Genomic DNA, 17,718 nt, shown 5'->3' on the forward strand with positions numbered 1-17,718 from the left:
AGGGGTTGTATTACTGTTTTAGGCCTGGTGTAATATTTATAGTATTCACTTTCATACCTAGGGTTGTTGCTGTTTGAGTGCTGGCAGTTAGTGCTATTTTTATATAGAAATTATTTTTTCTCACGGCTCTCTACGGGTCATGCCCATGCCCAAGATGCATTACAGTAGGCCTAATCCCATACAGATTCCAAGTGTCTCTTGCTTTTTTTGCAGGGTTTTCTGGTTGGCACCTCAGCAGTGCATGTAAATATAATATACATATTGTAAGTGATATTTTTACCTCAGAAGACTGTGCTTTGAATGTTCTCTTTCATGTAAAATCTGTTATTATAAATGCATAATTTGTAATTGTGTGTGAGGAGGGTGTGATGGAGTGGGGGGTGCAAGGCTGTAAAGTTTTCCTAGGGCCTCTAATACCCTTGCATTGGCCATGAGCATTGCTGTACATTTAACAGAACCTCCCACATGTCTTGTGTAAAGAGGGCGGGCACAGATTTTCACTTGGCCATAGGCACCAAATTGCCTAGCCTCAGCTCTGGCTAAAGAAATGGAAGAGAAGCCCAAGTGTCACTGCTGGAACCCGGGAGAGTGATGGCCAAGAGGAAAAAAGAGATTGCGAGCCGCCGGCAGAATCCAAGCCAGTGACGGTCAAAGAAAAGGTAATAGAGACCATGGGCTGCCGCCAGAGCCCAGGTCAGTGGGGGTGGAAGAATGGGAAAAGGTACAATTTGTATGCGTGTTGTGTGTGAGGCAGCCTGCGTGTGTGTGTATGTGTGTGTGTGTGAGGCAGCCTGCTTGGTGTGTGTGTGTGTATGCGAGGATGGTGGGATATATATGTGTGTGTGTGTGTATGTATATGACTGTATCCGTCACAACATGGATTTCGCAAACACTACAGCACTGAGACACTACTTCTCTCACTAACAGATAACATTCTGAGAGGTTTTGATAGCGGTAAACATTACATTCTATTAATGCTAGCTTTATCATCAGCCTTCGACACAGTAAACCATAAAATACTACTAAAAAGACTAGAAGAAATTGGATTACACAGCAAAACAATAAACTGGTTCAATTCATATCTAAACAATAGGTTCTTTCAAGTTCAGATAAACAAAGTATTATCAGAAAAATCCAATCTCGAAACAGGAGTACCACAGGGATCAGCCCTATCTGCAACCCTCTTTAATATATACATGCTGCCCTTATGCCATCTGCTAGCAGGACTGGGAATCATACATTACATTTATGCAGATGATATTCAACTAATTCTTCCAATTGATGACACAATAGAGAAAACATTAAACCTAGCTAACATGTACCTAGACATTATTAAACAACTACTAAACCGAATGGAACTGGTGATTAACATTGAAAAAACAGAATTTCTACACTTAGGGGCAGATTTTAAAACATATGCGCAGGTGTAGATTTGTTCGTGCAACCCTACGAACAAATCTACGCCCGATTTTATAACATGCGTGCGCTGCGGGTGCATGTTATAAAATACAGGGTCGGCGCATGCAAGGCTGTGCAAAATTGGCAGCCTGCGCGCACCGAGCCGTGCAGCCATCCTCCGTTCCCTCCGAGGCCGCTCTAAAATTGGAGCGGCCTCGGAGGGAACTTTCCTTCCAGCCCCCCCACCTTCCCTCCCGTCCCCTATCTAACCCACCCCCCAGCCCTAACTAATTCCCCCCTACCTTTATTTTACAAGTTACGCCTACCCGAGGCAGGCGTAACTTGCGCGTGCCGGCTGGCTGCCGGCACACCATGTTCCGGTCCGGGGGCTGGTCCGGCTGCAGCCACGCCCCCGAAACGCCCCTGAGCCTGACCCACACCCGTGGCCCCACCCCTGGAACGCCCCCCAGAAATCAATCTAAAACAGCACATATCACTGAAAGTAAAAGAAGGCTATGCAAAACTCATGATCCTCAGAAGGCTAAAACCACTACTAACACCAGGTCATTTCAGAACAGTACTTCAGGCACTAGTCTTTTCCAGCACTGACTACTGCAATTCACTCTTACTAGGACTCCCAAATACAACATTAAGACTTCTTCAAATACTACAAAACACAGCAGCCAGAATACTAACTGGAAAAAGAAGGAGGGACCATATAACTGAAACTCTAGCGGAATTACATTGGCTACCCATAGAACACAGAATAAAATACAAAGCCCTAAGTACAATACATAAACTAATACATGATGAAAAAGCGGACTGGCTAAACACAGCATTACGAGTACAAGTCCCACACAGAAACCTTCGATCTGCAAACAAAGCTCTCTTAACCATTCCCTCAGTAAAGACAGCGAGACTAACCCAAGTGAGAGAAAGGGCCTTACCTTTAGCAGGCCCTTCACTATGGAACACAACGCCCCTAGAGATCAGATTACAAAGAGATCTCAAAACCTTTAAAAAAAAGTTTAAAAACATGGCTTTTCAAACAAGCATTTTCTAAAGAGAACGGAGAATAGAAAAATATACAGGAATAGGCAAAAGAGCGCCAGCACACAGCACTAGTCTCAAAATGAGCATGAAAGTACTAATAACTCTATTTCACAACTAACGTAGTAGTAAAACACAGAGACTGTGAATTTTTACTTGTGATTAGTACCGTACTGGTACACATGGTCAGGACCTACATCACTAATCAAGAGATTGTCTTTTATGATATATTGTAACCGAATCTATTTGGCACCTGTTAGAATGTTCCAGTGTACGCATTCACCTACTTTAATTTATGTGCCTACATGTAAACCGTTGTGATGGTATATAACTTAGCGACGGTATAGAAAAGATTTTAAATAAATAAAATAAATATGAGAGAGTTTTTGTGTGTGTATATGTGTGTCTATGAGGGAGAGTGCCTGTGTACATGTGTGCACGTCTGTGCGAGTACCTGTATATATGTGTCTAGGAGAGATTAAAGTTTGTGCACTCTCCTCCAATCTACGACAATCTCAGGAAGACTGGAAATCTAAAGTTCCCAGGCACGGAAAGTGGGAGATTATTTTTTTATCCTTGTTAGTTTTAATTATTGGATGTGATGTATCTGCTGTTTTGAAATATTTTATTAGTGTTTGGTAATATTTTAAACATTTTTATATGTGTTTTTAATTGGCTGAATTTTTCAGTAGATTTGACATTCTTTTTATTGGTATGTTTAATGTTTTATATTTCTTGATTGTGTTTGCATTGCTTACAGAGTTTGGTTTCTTGTGATTTCCAGTTCAGTTTTTGTCTGCATGTTTCAATTTATGTTTTATGATCTCTTTTTTCTGTATTTGGTGAGAGTCTATCTGTGTTCTGCTTGTGTCTGAGGCTTTAGTTATTCTGCTAGCATGTTTCTGTGTAGGGATTTACAACAACCTGGCTTTAATCTGTTTTCCTAATAGGAAGTGTATTGGTATTTAGGGCCTGATGTAATATTTGCAGTATGGCTTTTTCATAGGTTGAGTGCTGGCAGTTATGATATGGAAGGCTTACTATATTGGAATTGTAGTTCAGTTTATTCCTGGCTTTCTGTGGGTCAAGTCCACACTTAGTGCACTTTACCATAGGCCTAATACCATATGGGATCCAGTAAACTGCCTTGATTACTATGAGAAAGGTAGTTTATTAAGTCTATTAAACTATTATTATTGAAAGTGTGTTTGGTTTTTTTTGCAGTGTATGCCTATATAATATGTATGTTGCAAGCTATAATTTTACTTCAGAAGACTGCACTTTGAATTTCTGTTTTCCATATGCAATCTGCCTTTTTAGGTTGGGGGAGTTATACATTATTTTCCAGGTTAAATATATTAAGTTTTAATTGTGTGGGGAGGGAAGGGAAGGGGGAATGAAAAGCTGTAAGGTTTGTCTAGGGCATCTAATACCCTTGTATCAGCCCTAAGAGAGAGAGAGTGTCTCACACACAGACTCCCACCATTCACCAACCTCTCACACCCCCAGGAGGCAGGTAATAGGGAATGGAGGAGTCCTAGTTCAAGATCCAGGAGGTGGGGTGGCCCCACCCCATTAAACATTTCTCTGGTGCCCCCTAGTGCAGACACTGAAGACTGAGAACAAAAACATAACAGGCCCAAAAACTGAATGGTTAGAGCAGTGGGCTGCAAACAAGGGAAGCCAGGGCTCAAATCCTATTGCCATTCCTTGTGAACTTGGGCAAGTCACTTCACCCTCTATTGCCTTCCCCCTGCCCTGGCCCTCAATGATTTTACCTGCACCGGGCCATTGGGGGGGGGGGGGGCACCATTTCATCCTTTGCCTCAGGCAGCAGATTGCCTTGAGCCGCCCCTGCACACACCATTTTGGGCTCCTTCCTCTGGACCGCCTCCATCCTGTCTCTATCCTTTTTTGAGGTACAGTCTGCAGAACTGAACGCAGTACTCCAGTTGAAGCCTCACCAAGGCCCTGTACAAGGGCATCATCATCGCCTCCTTGTTCTTACTGGTTATTTCTCTCTGGATGCAGCCCAGCGTTCTTCTGGCTTTAGCTATTGCCTTGTCACATTGCTTCACAGCCTTCAGACTGCCAGACGTTATGTGGTGTCTGGAATACCTCTCTGCTGCAGCTGGAGTAGCCATTTAACTGCTCCCGAAGCTCTTGTGCTTTTACCACTGGGAGGATGGGTGATGCCAAGCCCTGCCTCAGCCCGGTGACAAAACCTTACAGCGCTGTCCTTCTTATGGGAGACTGTGCCCAGGTGAGACTGAGCTCCCCCCCCCCCCCTTCCCAGGAAGAATGAGGGCAGCGGCAGCACGAAAGAGCTTAAGCAAACCCGACTGAAGCTCTGCTCCTGCGAGACTCCTCTCCCTGCCCCAATTCACGTTGTTTTATGGCTCAGGGCGCAGCAGGAGCACAGGCTTCTGCTACATTTGGTGCCAGTGGCTAAATTCCTCCCCACCGCCTGCCAAGACAAGATGTTGCTGTGTTACCAGTAATGTGGAAAGAGCCCGTACGTCTCTCTTTACAATTTACCAGGAAATAAGGAAGCGAGGCTTTAACGGGATGCTCATTACCACTCCATTTCCGAACCAGCGCTTGGCAGCTGTACCCCAGGTGCCCTTCCCTAGCCTCCGGGAACATTTCATTCTGTTTCATAGGAAGCTGTGGTGGTTGGGTATGGGGGCTATGGGGGCCATGTTCTCTCCAGCAGGCCAGGTGCATATAAATTCTGTGCAGCAAAAAAAGTTGCCATTTAAATAGTACAAAGTCATTTCTAATTACTGGTATTTTTCCTAGGTAATCAGATCACTTTACATCCCTGTTTTGCTGGAGGAGGGGTAGTGCAAAGATGTTTAAAATACAGATCTTAGTAACAGCAGACCTTTCTGAACTGTCTACATTCCTTCAGTGTTAAAAGTTCAGTGCCTCACAACGAATGCACATATTAAACAAGGTTAAGGGTGCGCTTTTAAACTACCCATGTACAGAACTGGCTTTTGGATAGGGCGAGCAGGGCAGTCCCCCAGCGTGGCATGCAACAAGGTGCGCCGACAGCCTGGGGTCACCACCAACACTGTTCCCTGTGGTGCGCTCATGTATGGCCGAGCAGGGTTCTTTAAGCAGCCGCGCTCGCTGTACTTCAGGGTGCAGATCCAGGCTTGGCATCGGCAGGAGAGCGGGAGCCGGTGCCACCACTGACACTCTTTCTTATTTTATTTATTTATTTATTTAGGGGTTTCTTATATACCGAGGCACGTTTGCAAAACATCACCTCGGTTCACAATGTAACATAGAAACATAGAAATGACGGCAGAAGAAGACCAAACGGCCCATCCAGTCTGCCCAGCAAGCTTCACATTTTTTTCTCATACTTATCTGTTTCTCTTAGCTCTTTGGTTCTATTTCCCTTCCACCCCCACCATTGATGTAGAGAGCAGTGATGGAGCTGCAACCAAGTGAAATATCAAGCTTGATTAGTTAGGGGTAGTAACCGCCGCAATAAGCAAGCTACACCCATGTTTATTTGTTTTACCCAGACTGTGTTATTCAGCCCTTATTGGTTGTTTTTCTTCTCCCCTGCCGTTGAAGCAGGGAGCTATGCTGGATATGCGTGTAGTATCAGTTTTTCTTCTCCCCTGCCGTTGAAGTAGAGAGCTATGCTGGATATGCGTGAAGTATCAGTTTTTCTTCTCCACTGCGGTTGAAGTAGAGAGCTATGCTGGATATGCGTGTAGTATCAGTTTTTCTTCTCCCCTGCCGTTGAAGTAGAGAGCTATGCTGGATATGCGTGAAGTATCAGTTTTTCTTCTCCACTGCGGTTGAAGCAGGATATGCATTGAAAGTGAAGTATCAGGCTTATTTGGTTTGGGGTAGTAACCGCCGTAACAAGCCAGCTACTCCCCGCTTTGTGAGTGCGAATCCTTTTTTCTTCTCCCCTGCCGTTGAAGCAGAGAGCTATGCTGGATATGCGTGAAGTATCAGTTTTTCTTCTCCCCTGCCGTTGAAGCAGAGAGCTATGCGTGAAGTATCAGTTTTTCTTCTCCCCTGCCGTTGACTTAACTTAGCAACAGGCTTTACAATAATAACCTTAACAGGTAGGGGTTAACAAGGGCAGGAGATGATAATACGAGAAATATATACAAATGTACAAGTTGATTTTAACAATTAGGTTAAATAAAGCAATAAGGATAATTAGCAGGGTTAAGTAATAGATGGAGGGGGAAGAAGGGGAGGAAACCTAGAGTGGGTGGGGGGTAAGGAATAGGCGAGGGTCAGATGGGGTAGGGAGAGAAAATAGACGGTGCGAGGGTCAGGTGGGCGGTCGGTTGGTGGTCAGATGGGTGGTCATGTCGAATCTATGGGGGGAGTCAGTTCGTTAGTCAGGATACGCTAGTTTGAACAGCCATGTTTTAAGATTGTGCTTGAATTTTTTGTGGCAAGGTTCCTGGCGTAGTTGGGAAGGCATTTTATTCCAGTGGGCGGTTCCTGTAATGATGAATGATCGCTCTCTAAAGGTTCCTGTCAGCTCTGGCCCTGTGAGCTGGCTTTTCTTGTATGCTTTTTTTTTTTTTTTCCTGGTATTGCAAAATCAGCTTACAGGGCCAGCCCACGAATTTTAAACATGCTTGTAGGGCTGGCACAGACTGGGTGGTGACAGCATTTCTGCAGCTAAACAGGTACTTTTCCTCAGAGAGGAGGCAAGAAAAATAGGTGTATGTAGAGGTAGTAGAAATGAGATAACACTGACATTTTATCCACAACCTCAGCTGCCTCCTTCACCATTTACATTTACATGTATTAAAATGTATTAATCGCTTAACATGAAAAGGCCTAAGCGATATATAGCAAAACATACAAATTCAAAGTGAACAATACAAACACATCAAATATGATAAAAACACAATTCTTTTAAACATTATGGAGTCCCTAAGGCATCATTACTCTTTAAATACACATGACAGAGGCCCTGCAACACTTAGATGTAACAAATGCTAACTAGTTCTTGATAGGCATTTGCTAATAAGCAGGTGTAGGGTTTTGTGTAGGCCTGCCTAAATAGAAACGTTTTTAACAGCCCTCTGAAATTTTCAAGCAATTGCACAGTCTAGGGAAGACTGGAGCCACTACTGAAAATGCACATTCTCGAGCTGCAAAGAGACGAGCTGATTTCATCGAAGGGACATCTAGCAGGCCTCTCTGTGAGGATCTGAGCTGTCCAGTAGGTGGATAAAGTTTAAGGAGATCATTGGACCATGGACAGGAATTATTATTGTTCAATTTAAATGTCATCATTCCAATCTTGTACTTAATTCACTGGTGAATGCGAAGCCAATGGAGATTCATCAGTGCAGGAGTGATATGGTTATAACTCCTATATCTATAACTAGATAGAGACTATTACAGTAATCGATTCATGGGAAGATAGATGCTTGAACAATAGTGCGAAAATCTCAATCATGGAGCGTTTTCTTTAGGCCTTATAAAACTCGTAGTTTGAAAAAACCATGTTTAAGAACCATTTTGATGTGAGGACGGAAGTGACACCTAAGCTTTTGACAGATTTCTGGATGGATGGTACAATTCTCAAAACTGACTGGTGAATTTGAGAATACAGAATGAAGGCTATGGATAGAAAGTAGCGCGGTTTTAGCCATGTTGAGGAAGAATTTATTGTGTTGCAACCATGTTTTGATTGTAGACACAAATGTTTAGATGCTCAAGAGTATCGTGTCAAGAAGTGTGAAAGCAGAGTATAAACTGAATGTCATCTGCCTAGATTTTATAGCAGTCGCTCAGACTAGCAAGGATTTTACACATCGGAGCAAAACAGATCTTAAACAAAACTGAAGAGAGAGAAGACCCCGACGGGACACCTGTTTTGATGGAAGACAGGCCAGTGAGGGTGAAATCTCAGCCACTGCTCACATTGCCTGTAAATATAGAAGGCCTAAGAACATAAGATATGCCATACTGGGTGTGACCAAGGGTCCATCAAGCCCAGTATCCTGTCTCCAACAGTAGCCAATCTAAGTCATAAGTACCTGTCAAGTACCCAAATATTAGATAGATCACAAGCTACCTAATATTTCACAAGTGAAATGCATCGTGATCCCCCACGAATACAACATATCATATTAGTTTCATTCTTTTGGCTCGCCCAGGGAGGGATGGGAGCTTTCAAACCCAGCTCTTTGGTTTCATTCCTTCCCCTTTTGCATCCTTGTATATTAACGGAGCTGCCAAGAGGGAGACTTTTGGTCACTCCTGTTGGCCCTCCCAGTGCATGCTGGTATTTGCAGTCCCTGGTTCTACTTCTTGAAGTCAGTGCTTTAGGTACCAGAATGCAGCAGGTTGGTACCTGCCTGCTGGTTCTCGGTAGCTGGATAGTTCTCTCCCCTCCTCATCTCTTCCTTCCCACCCTATGCTGCTGGATCAAGCCTCCCATTTGCTCGCAGCCCGCCCGATAGCAGCAGCCACTACCGGCCAGCTCTAAGTCTGACTTCTTTCTCTTAAGGTGCCGTTTTCCAACTGCAGCCAAGATTGCCAGGAAGGGACCAGGAAAGGGATCATCGAAGGAGAGCCCACCTGCTGCTTTGAGTGCGTGGACTGCCCGGACGGAGAATACAGTGATGAAACAGGTAACGCGTGCCGGAAGACGAGGCTCGCTCGTCTGTCGCCTCTGCAAATCCAGTGGGGAGCTGGGTGGTGGGGGACCAAGCGGGTGAGCAACTGGGCAATAACAAGAGCTGAAACCTCGAGGATGGCGTTACAGTGCTGTCATGGGAGACTTTTAGCCAGTCCTGGTTTTTCAACTTGCATGCCAAATCCTTGTGGTAGTTGTCCCTGCTTCTGTGTTTGAAATCAGCATGCGTCAGGATAAGGGGGAGGGGCTGTCAGAAAGCCAGGCCTGACCTAAAACCTCCCTCCTAGAACTGGGTCACTTGGCAGTTCTCGTTTTGCAGCTTGCTAGGTTCTCTCTTTGGACAATGAAACCATCTTTTGGTCTCCCTTTGTTTGGTATGGTGTCAGGTGACCTCTGGTGGCAGATATCTGCATTTGCACCCATCTTACTTGGCGTGAGCCCTGTTAAAGCAAGTAACCACAGGCTGGCTCCTTATCTTTCATCAAAGGTTACCTTCCCACTCACTGAGGAGTTTTGTGCTTTTCTGACATTTTACGAGGCTGCGGCCATTAAAGTTTTTGTCCTGAGCCCAGAGCGCTCTTTCACATGCAATGGTAACTAGCAAGTAAACACTCAGTCCTGGCAGACTATTGCTGAGCTATTTTATCCTCTTACATAAGGAAACCTCACAGGAAAATTAATAAGATTATATCATGATTAGGGATTATCAACATTGATTTTTATTCATGCCATTTCTATCTAATTGCCCTACTTTCAGGCAGGCAGGAGGGTTTAAGGTTTTGTCTATGCAGCTGACTGCCTAGTGCAAGGGTGGTGAACACCAGTCCTTGCGAGACACAAAACAGGACAGGTTTTCAGAATATCCTTAGGGGTAGATTTTAAAAAAGAGCGCGATCGCGTACTTTTGTTCGCGCAGCAGGCGCAAACAAAAGTATGCTGGATTTTATAAGATACGCGCATAGCTGCGCGTATCTTATAAAATCCTGGATCGACGCGCGCAAGGCTGCCGATTTTGGGCAGCCTGCGCGCACCAAGCCGCGCAGCCTGCCTCCATTCCCTCGGAGCGGCCTCAGAGGGAACTTTCTTTCGCCCTCTCCTCACCTTCCCCTCCCTTCCCCTACCTAACCCACCCCCCCCGGCCCTATCTAACCCCCCCCCCCTTACCTTTGTACCTTGATTTACGCCTGCTAGAAGCAGATGTAAATCTACGCGAGCCAGCAGACTGCTGGCGCGCCGTCATCCGACCCGGGGGCTGGTCCGGAGGCCTTGACCACGCCCCCAGGCCGGTGCCACGCCCCGGTCCCGCCCCTGAAACCCCGCATCCCGCCCCCGAAACGCCGCGTCATTCGGCCCCTCCCCCCGACACGCCCCCTTAAAAAACCCCGGGACTTACGCGCGTCCCGGGGCTCTGCGCGCACCGGCGGCCTATGCAAAATAGGCATGCCGGCGTGCGAGGGCCCTGCTCGCGTAAATCCGGGCGGATTTACGTGAGCAGGGCATTTAAAATCCGCCCGTTAATGATTTTGCATGAGATAAATTTGCAAACATTCAAGGTAGTGCATGCCAATCTATGTCATGCGTATTCATTGTGGATATCCTGAAAACCTGGCCTATTTTGTGACTTTGGAAGATGGGAACTGACCTAGTGGTTGAATTTGCACAGGGATGTAGATGCTGGTTTCTGTAATCAAACATGGGGGAACAAATTGTTTCAAGAGATCTCGGGCTCTGGACTCAGGGACCAGGGCCATTTTCAGCTGCCAGCTTGCTAACAAACAGGTCGAAACAGTAAAGTGTGCTCCGTCGGAGCGCACTGTCAGCCTGCTCTGGACGCGTGTTTTCCCTTACCCCTTATTCAGTAAGGGGAGGAAAACACGCGGCCCACCCGCGGCACCTAATAGGGCCATCAACATGCAAATGCATGTTGATGGCCCTATTAGGTATGCGTGCGGGATCCAGTAAGTAAAATGTGCAGCCAAGCCGCACATTTTACTCTAAGAAATTAGCGCCGACCCAAAGGTCGGCGCTAATTTCTTCCGGCGCCAGGAAAGTGCACAGAAAAGCAGTAAAAACTGCTTTTCTGTGCACCCTCCGACTTAATATCATGGCGATATTAAGTCGGAGGTCCCCAAAAGTAAAAAAAAAGTAAAAAAAAAAAAAATTTGAATTCGGCCCGCGGCTGTCGGGCCGAAAACCGGATGCTCAATTTTGCCGGCGTCCGGTTTCCGAGCCCGTGGCTGTCAGCGGGCTCGAGAACCGACGCCGGCAAAATTGAGCGTCGGCTGTCAAACCCGCTGACAGCCGCTGCTCCGGTCCAAAAGGAGGCGCTAGGGACGCGCTAGTGTCCCTAGCGCCTCCTTTTCCCCGTTTTTCCCGCGTCACCTCATTTAAATACTGAATCGCCCGCACCGGCAAGGGGCCGGTGCGTGCGCCGGGAGAGCGGGCGTTCGTCCGCTCTCCCGCGGTCTTACAGTATCGACCTGAAAGTTAACCGGATAAACTTCTCCAGCTGACTTTGTTGGCTGTACCCTTGGCTGTACCCTTGAATATGCCTGGCTACGGCAAACTTACTGCCAGATTCACTAAGGCTTTTCTCCCATTCTGTGTGTCTGGGAAAATGCCTGGATGACTCAGGCCCTTAGCAGGCTAACTTTGGAACTGCTCCCTGGCACCCTAAACTTATCCAGATAACACTTAAAAGTGGCATTTATCCAACTCATTTAGCTGGATAACCAGACTCCACCCCGGATTCTTCACCCCCACCCGGGACCTATCTAGTTAACGTTTTAGCTGGATCAAATGTTAGCCAGTTAAGTATGGGGTGGTCAGACTGGTGGTATTTCAAATCCCACTGTTTGTCCAGCTAAACCTGTTAGCCAGCCAAACCACTTTCAGTATTGACCTCAGAGATTTCTCTGGGTATCAGCCGAAGTTACCCAGACAAATCTTTTGCATGTCAACTTCTGAATTGACTTTGGAACACAGTGAAAGAAAAGGCCACACCACGCTTCTCCCAAAGGACAGTTTCATTTTCTGACAGGAAGATGAATCCGCCTGCTTTGGCAATGGCTGTTATACCATTATGATCCTGATGGGGTGGGGTTGCAGGGTGTTATCCCCCATTATTGTACAGCTCGATCTCAGCCGAAAGCTGTCGGCAGCAGCTCATAGCTCAGACCCTACAATTGGATTTTCCTAGCCAGAGTCTATTTCACTAACTCCCTTCTCTTAAAACAAAAGGGCAGGGCCTGAAATGTAAGCTTTATGCAGCAAATCTGCATTGTTCAAACCACAAATCACAAAAAAAAAGAAAAAGTAAAACCCTGAGTGGCACAGCCTGGAGAGCAGCGGCTCCTTTGCCTGGCCCCTGCTGGAGCTGGGGAATTCAGTGTGAAGCGTCCCTTTTCCTTCCCCATCTTGGAGGTGTGCGTAGCAGTAAAAACTCTGCCACCACTCCTCTGCCACCACTCCTCTGCACCCGCCTCATATGATCTGGCCCCTCCTAGACATGTCCCCATGCTGAACACTGGGCTGAAGCAGCAGAGCCAACAAAAGTGTTCAGAATATCACTGTGCTGGGCTCTGGACTCTCTGCAGCTCCTTCCCGAGTATCCTTCCTAGATCTCTTTTCTTCTTTGGCAGTATATTTCACTATTTATGCTTGTCCACTTATTTTAGGAAATACAAATTCATTTTTATTATGGCCATGCCCCCTGCTTATAACAGCTTCCTACAGGTTTAGTCTTATTTTTTTTTTTTAATTACATTAAAGTTTTGAAGAGAGAATCAGCTAATTAATTAAACAAGAACTGCCTCCACCTCTGACTGTGGAAGGAAAGGGCCACAGAACTACACCATCCAACAAAAAAATATGTTTAGCTTTCAAAGACTTGGGTAATCCAGGGTGCAATTCTTCCAAAGATAAGAGCTTTGTGACTCTTACTGCATTGTGGGATGGGTAAGGATGTTTACAGTCCATGGAATATTTGCATTGGCCCATGATAAGACGCACAGCCTCCAAATAGTATAATTTTAGTGAAGTTGCTTTTTTTTTTTTTTTTGGAGTGGGGGGAATAATTCAACTGTTGACATTTTTTTCTACAGTTCCAAATTTTCAACCACATTCAGCAGGGAACTTGCTGAGCTCTGTTAAAAGTTCAGGTTTTATGAAAGGTTAGGCACCTGAACACAGTGTTCTGTTGGTCCTGGAGAAAGCTGGAAATCTTGGTAGATTCTGATACCTTTTCTTGACCCCCCCCCCCCCCCCCCAAAAAAAAATAACCCAAAGATTTTAATCCTCTTGCTTTAAGAATGGCCCTTACATTACCATTTCCCCAGGTGGAAGGGCATTAGCTCTCCATATTCAACTAGCAGGCAAGCTCAGCCAAAAGGCCAAGAAGGGATCAGCCTGGGCGCATAACTCAAAACCCCAGGGCGATTCAACACTTGATCTTAGCCAAAAGGACGAGAGCTCTCAAGACTGCACAGGTGCCTCCTTCAGATGTAACCGGCCCTGAAGGAAGGAAGTTAAAGTATCCAGAGGTTGTGGAGTGGAAGTGCCAAAAATAGAAGTTGTCAGAAAGTGTTAACTCAAGACTGGATTTGCTTTAATTAAAAGCTTAGTGGCTGGAGATGGCGTTGGCAAGAGGATGTTAATGTAAGCGAATGAGTGGAGCCTTGGGTTAAAAGATACCTTGTTACCTCATCAGAACTGACAGCAGAAGGTGCTGAAAGCTTCTGTCACCTTGGTTCAGTCCAGGCTTTAAAAAGACAACCACCCTCTCATTTGAAAAAAAATAGACACAGTTGGTTATAAAATCACTCATTAAGATCTACTGAATTTGGTTCTAACAAATTCTTGTGGTGCCAATAAATCATCATTGCCTGTGAGGATAAAAATGTGATCCATGAACTTTATTTGATGCTTTTTCTTTCCCCTCCACAGATGCCAGTGCCTGTGAAAAGTGCCCTCCAGATTCATGGTCCAATGAAAACCACACATCCTGCATTGCCAAGCAGATTGAGTTCCTATCCTGGACAGAGCCCTTTGGAATTGCCCTCACTCTGTTTGCCGTTTTGGGTGTTTTCCTGACTTCCTTTGTCCTGGGAGTTTTCATCAAGTTCCGGAACACACCGATTGTTAAAGCCACTAACCGAGAGCTCTCTTACCTCCTCCTCTTCTCCCTGATCTGCTGCTTCTCAAGTTCCTTGATTTTCATTGGGGAGCCCAAAGACTGGACATGCCGCTTACGGCAATCCGCCTTTGGCATCAGTTTTGTGCTGTGCATCTCCTGCATTCTGGTGAAAACCAACCGGATCCTTCTAGTGTTTGAGGCAAAGATCCCAACAAGCTTCCATCGCAAGTGGTGGGGCCTCAATCTCCAGTTCCTCTTGGTTTTCCTGTGCACTTTTGTACAAATAGTTATCTGTGTGATCTGGCTTTACACAGCTCCACCTCTGAGCTACAGGAATAATGAAATGGAGGATGAAATCATTTTCATCACGTGTGATGAGGGCTCTTTGATGGCATTGGGATTCCTGATTGGCTACACTTGCCTGCTGGCTGCTGTCTGCTTTTTCTTTGCCTTCAAGTCCAGAAAACTCCCAGAAAATTTCAACGAAGCTAAATTCATCACATTCAGCATGCTCATCTTCTTCATCGTGTGGATCTCCTTCATCCCAGCCTACGCAAGCACTTATGGAAAATTTGTCTCTGCTGTTGAGGTGATCGCCATTTTGGCCTCCAGCTTTGGGCTGCTGGCTTGCATCTTTTTCAACAAGATCTACATCATCCTGTTTAGGCCATCGAGAAATACAATTGAAGAAGTCCGATGCAGCACAGCAGCCCATGCTTTCAAAGTGGCTGCCAGGGCAACACTGAGACGCAGCAACGTGTCACACAAAAGGTCCAACAGCCTTGGAGGCTCAACGGGTTCCACCCCGTCCTCTTCAGTGAGCAGCAAGAGCAATCATGAAGAGTCCTTTTCGCCAAACAAGAGGCAGCGAGGGTGCAAACAGAAAGTGAGCTTTGGCAGTGGGACAGTCACTTTGTCTCTGAGCTTTGATGAACCGCAGAAGAATGTTGTGACCAACAAAAACATGAAGCGGAGGAATTCCCTGGAAGGGAAGAATAGTGACGACAGCCTCATGAGACATAAGGCTCTGCTCCCCTTGCAAAACAGTGAGATGGGTAGTGAATCGAGCTTCAAGACAGCCACCAACAATGAGGAGTCAGGGGTCCCAGGGCTCCCTGAATCAGACCAAACCAGAAGCTCAAAATGCTGAAGAAGTGCCTTCTGCTCTGCCAAAGAATTCAAGGAATTTTATTGATGGTGGCATTACAGAGAATGCAATAAATTCTTAACAAAGGATCTCAGAACATGTGGAGAAGCCTTAAGCAAGTGTGTGTTTCCTGAGCTAGAGAGAAGAAAGGTTGGTCAGCAAAGACATTTTCTAAGTTTATGGTTATCAGTAAAGCATCTTAACACTGTTCTCCATAAATGTTAACACTGAACAGGCAAGGACCACACACTGGAATTTCTTTTGGCTCAGAGCAAGCAGGGTCAGGCACTGAAGCCACCAGATTTACCATGGAGCAGAAGAGAATGTTTGAGAAGCAGAGGAGATATCATCTCAGGCATTATTTAAGGCTACTTAGAACCCACCAAAGTAGTTGAATACTGTGTTGGTTTGTCATGTTTCCCTTCTTTTAAGTGTGCACATCTCCTACATATAGTAAATTACACATTGGAGTTACTAACAAAGTATACAGCCAAAGAATGAGATGTTCCATGTTCCTGCCTTGTAACTAGCGTTTAGCAGCATAATAGTGAGATGTTTTGGATTGTCATAGACAATTGCTTCTTATTTATAAAGCACTGAAACATTTAAGCATGCATACTGCCAGCCAGAGCACATTCAGTACAAGCCGTGCTACCAGTCTCATTGGCCAGTGTCTCTTCAAATTCTACATTCAATGTACTTACAAAACAATGTTGTGAAACTCTGGAAGACACAGAGTCACATTAAGGATGGCTTTACTGTTATTCTTGGGTAACATCTTCTACAGTGTTAAATGTCATGTGTCAGAGCATAAACTGTGTGACAGATTGCCACATGTGGCCATTTGACAATAGAAAAGAGGTTACAGCCCCAGGGTGAGGAAAGCCAAGAAAGGGAGACAATTGGGTAAATGCTAAGAGAGGAACAGACCCATCCGAGAAGTCATTTCTGTTTAAGATATGAATGTCATTGCCAGCTCTCTCAGTTTCCTTTACGGAGCAGCACTGTCGGGACTTTGTGGCCCCAATTTCCACCACTTCTCTTTCATTCAGAGGTCTTCCTTGTGCCCCTGACCATGGATCCAGTCACAAACCTAAAGGCAATCTGACTGAGCAGTCCTAGCACCCATTCCTGCACATGAGTCTGAATTCCTTAAGTTGACTTGCTAGCTTGGTGGGTCATGATCTCAACGCTGTAAAGCTGGTCAGAGAAAAGGAGGGGGTTTTGCCACATTACAGCAGAGAATATTGGGGAGATATTGTGCAGGGGCCAGATGTGATCAGGAGGAAGGACGCAACCAGAAAAATTCTCTCTGTCATAGCCACTGAGCTGATGCCATGAGAGTGGAGGATTTTTCTGGTGTTTGCTTCTCTCCCCAGTAAAGAGGTCTTTTATCTCAACACAGATAGAGCAGTGACCTCTGATGTGAATCTCAACTAAGAGAGTGCTTTCTTGACATGGGCACCTCTGCAGACATGGAGCATAAGCAGTGCTGCTCCTTTATCTTATCAGCCTATATCTTTTGTAACCTTATGCTCAAGAAAATAAAAAGCCCTGTGTGGATTTACCATGGTATCACTACTGTGGGCATACAATGTGTGTGTGTTGACTTTTTTTTATTATTTGTTTTCTATTGCAACTTTCAAAGTCTTCTCTAGTAAAAAGTTCCTAGTATGGTAAAATGGGATGTGGTGGCTGAAAGCTATGGGAAGGAGGACCTGGTGGGAGTGCCAGGATAATGGCTGTGTTTTGGTTAAAGTTTTGTTATATGATTGGGAGGAATGTGTGGAAATGTCAGTCTTGAGCACAAGGTTTGCAAATATCCAGTGACATTTTTTGTGATGAATATTTTTTCTTTATTGGTCATGTTCGCTAGACATCTGTCTAAAAACTTGAAGTAATGGGTATTATTTTGCACATCAGGACTGAAAAGCAATATTAGCAACCAGTCACCTTTCAACTTTTAAAAGGAGAGTGCATTGTATTTTTAAATTAAAATTATTGTAAATGAACCCTGTAATCACCCTAGGAGAATGGGATTTTGAAAACAGCATTTAATTTAAAATGCAGTTATTGTTTAAATATCTTTTGGCACTGTAGGGTGGCCATTGATGCATCCCCACAATACATCCCCTTGATAAAAGCCCTAGAAAACATTTCCATGTTTGAAAGGTTGACCTTCCTCTGGCAGTCATATCAGTGGTAGTGATGGTGGGACAGCAGCATGGGGACACAGCAAGCACATGCTTCTATTTCTGTAGCTGCTTCTCCTTTCTCTCCTGCACCTCCCAGTTTCAAAGAAAATGCACACAATGGGGAAAGAGAAGCCAAGGGGACAAA

General features: G+C 45.2%; 1 protein-coding gene across 1 annotated transcript in view; it reads left to right on the forward strand.

Moving 5' to 3' along the window:
- The window catches only part of CASR (calcium sensing receptor), a 129,930-nt gene extending 112,956 nt beyond the window's left edge, over positions 1 to 16,974 (forward strand). Inside the window, exons 6-7 of the mRNA XM_029579015.1 lie at positions 8,969 to 9,092; positions 14,042 to 16,974. Of these exons, the coding sequence (XP_029434875.1) occupies positions 8,969 to 9,092; positions 14,042 to 15,381 (1,464 nt within the window). The 3' untranslated portion in view covers positions 15,382 to 16,974. The remainder of the gene's footprint in view (positions 1 to 8,968; positions 9,093 to 14,041) is intronic.
- The last annotated feature ends 744 nt before the right edge of the window (positions 16,975 to 17,718 follow it).

Source organism: Rhinatrema bivittatum, chromosome 15 (assembly GCF_901001135.1).
Source record: "Rhinatrema bivittatum chromosome 15, aRhiBiv1.1, whole genome shotgun sequence".
Taxonomy (NCBI): domain Eukaryota; kingdom Metazoa; phylum Chordata; class Amphibia; order Gymnophiona; family Rhinatrematidae; genus Rhinatrema; species Rhinatrema bivittatum.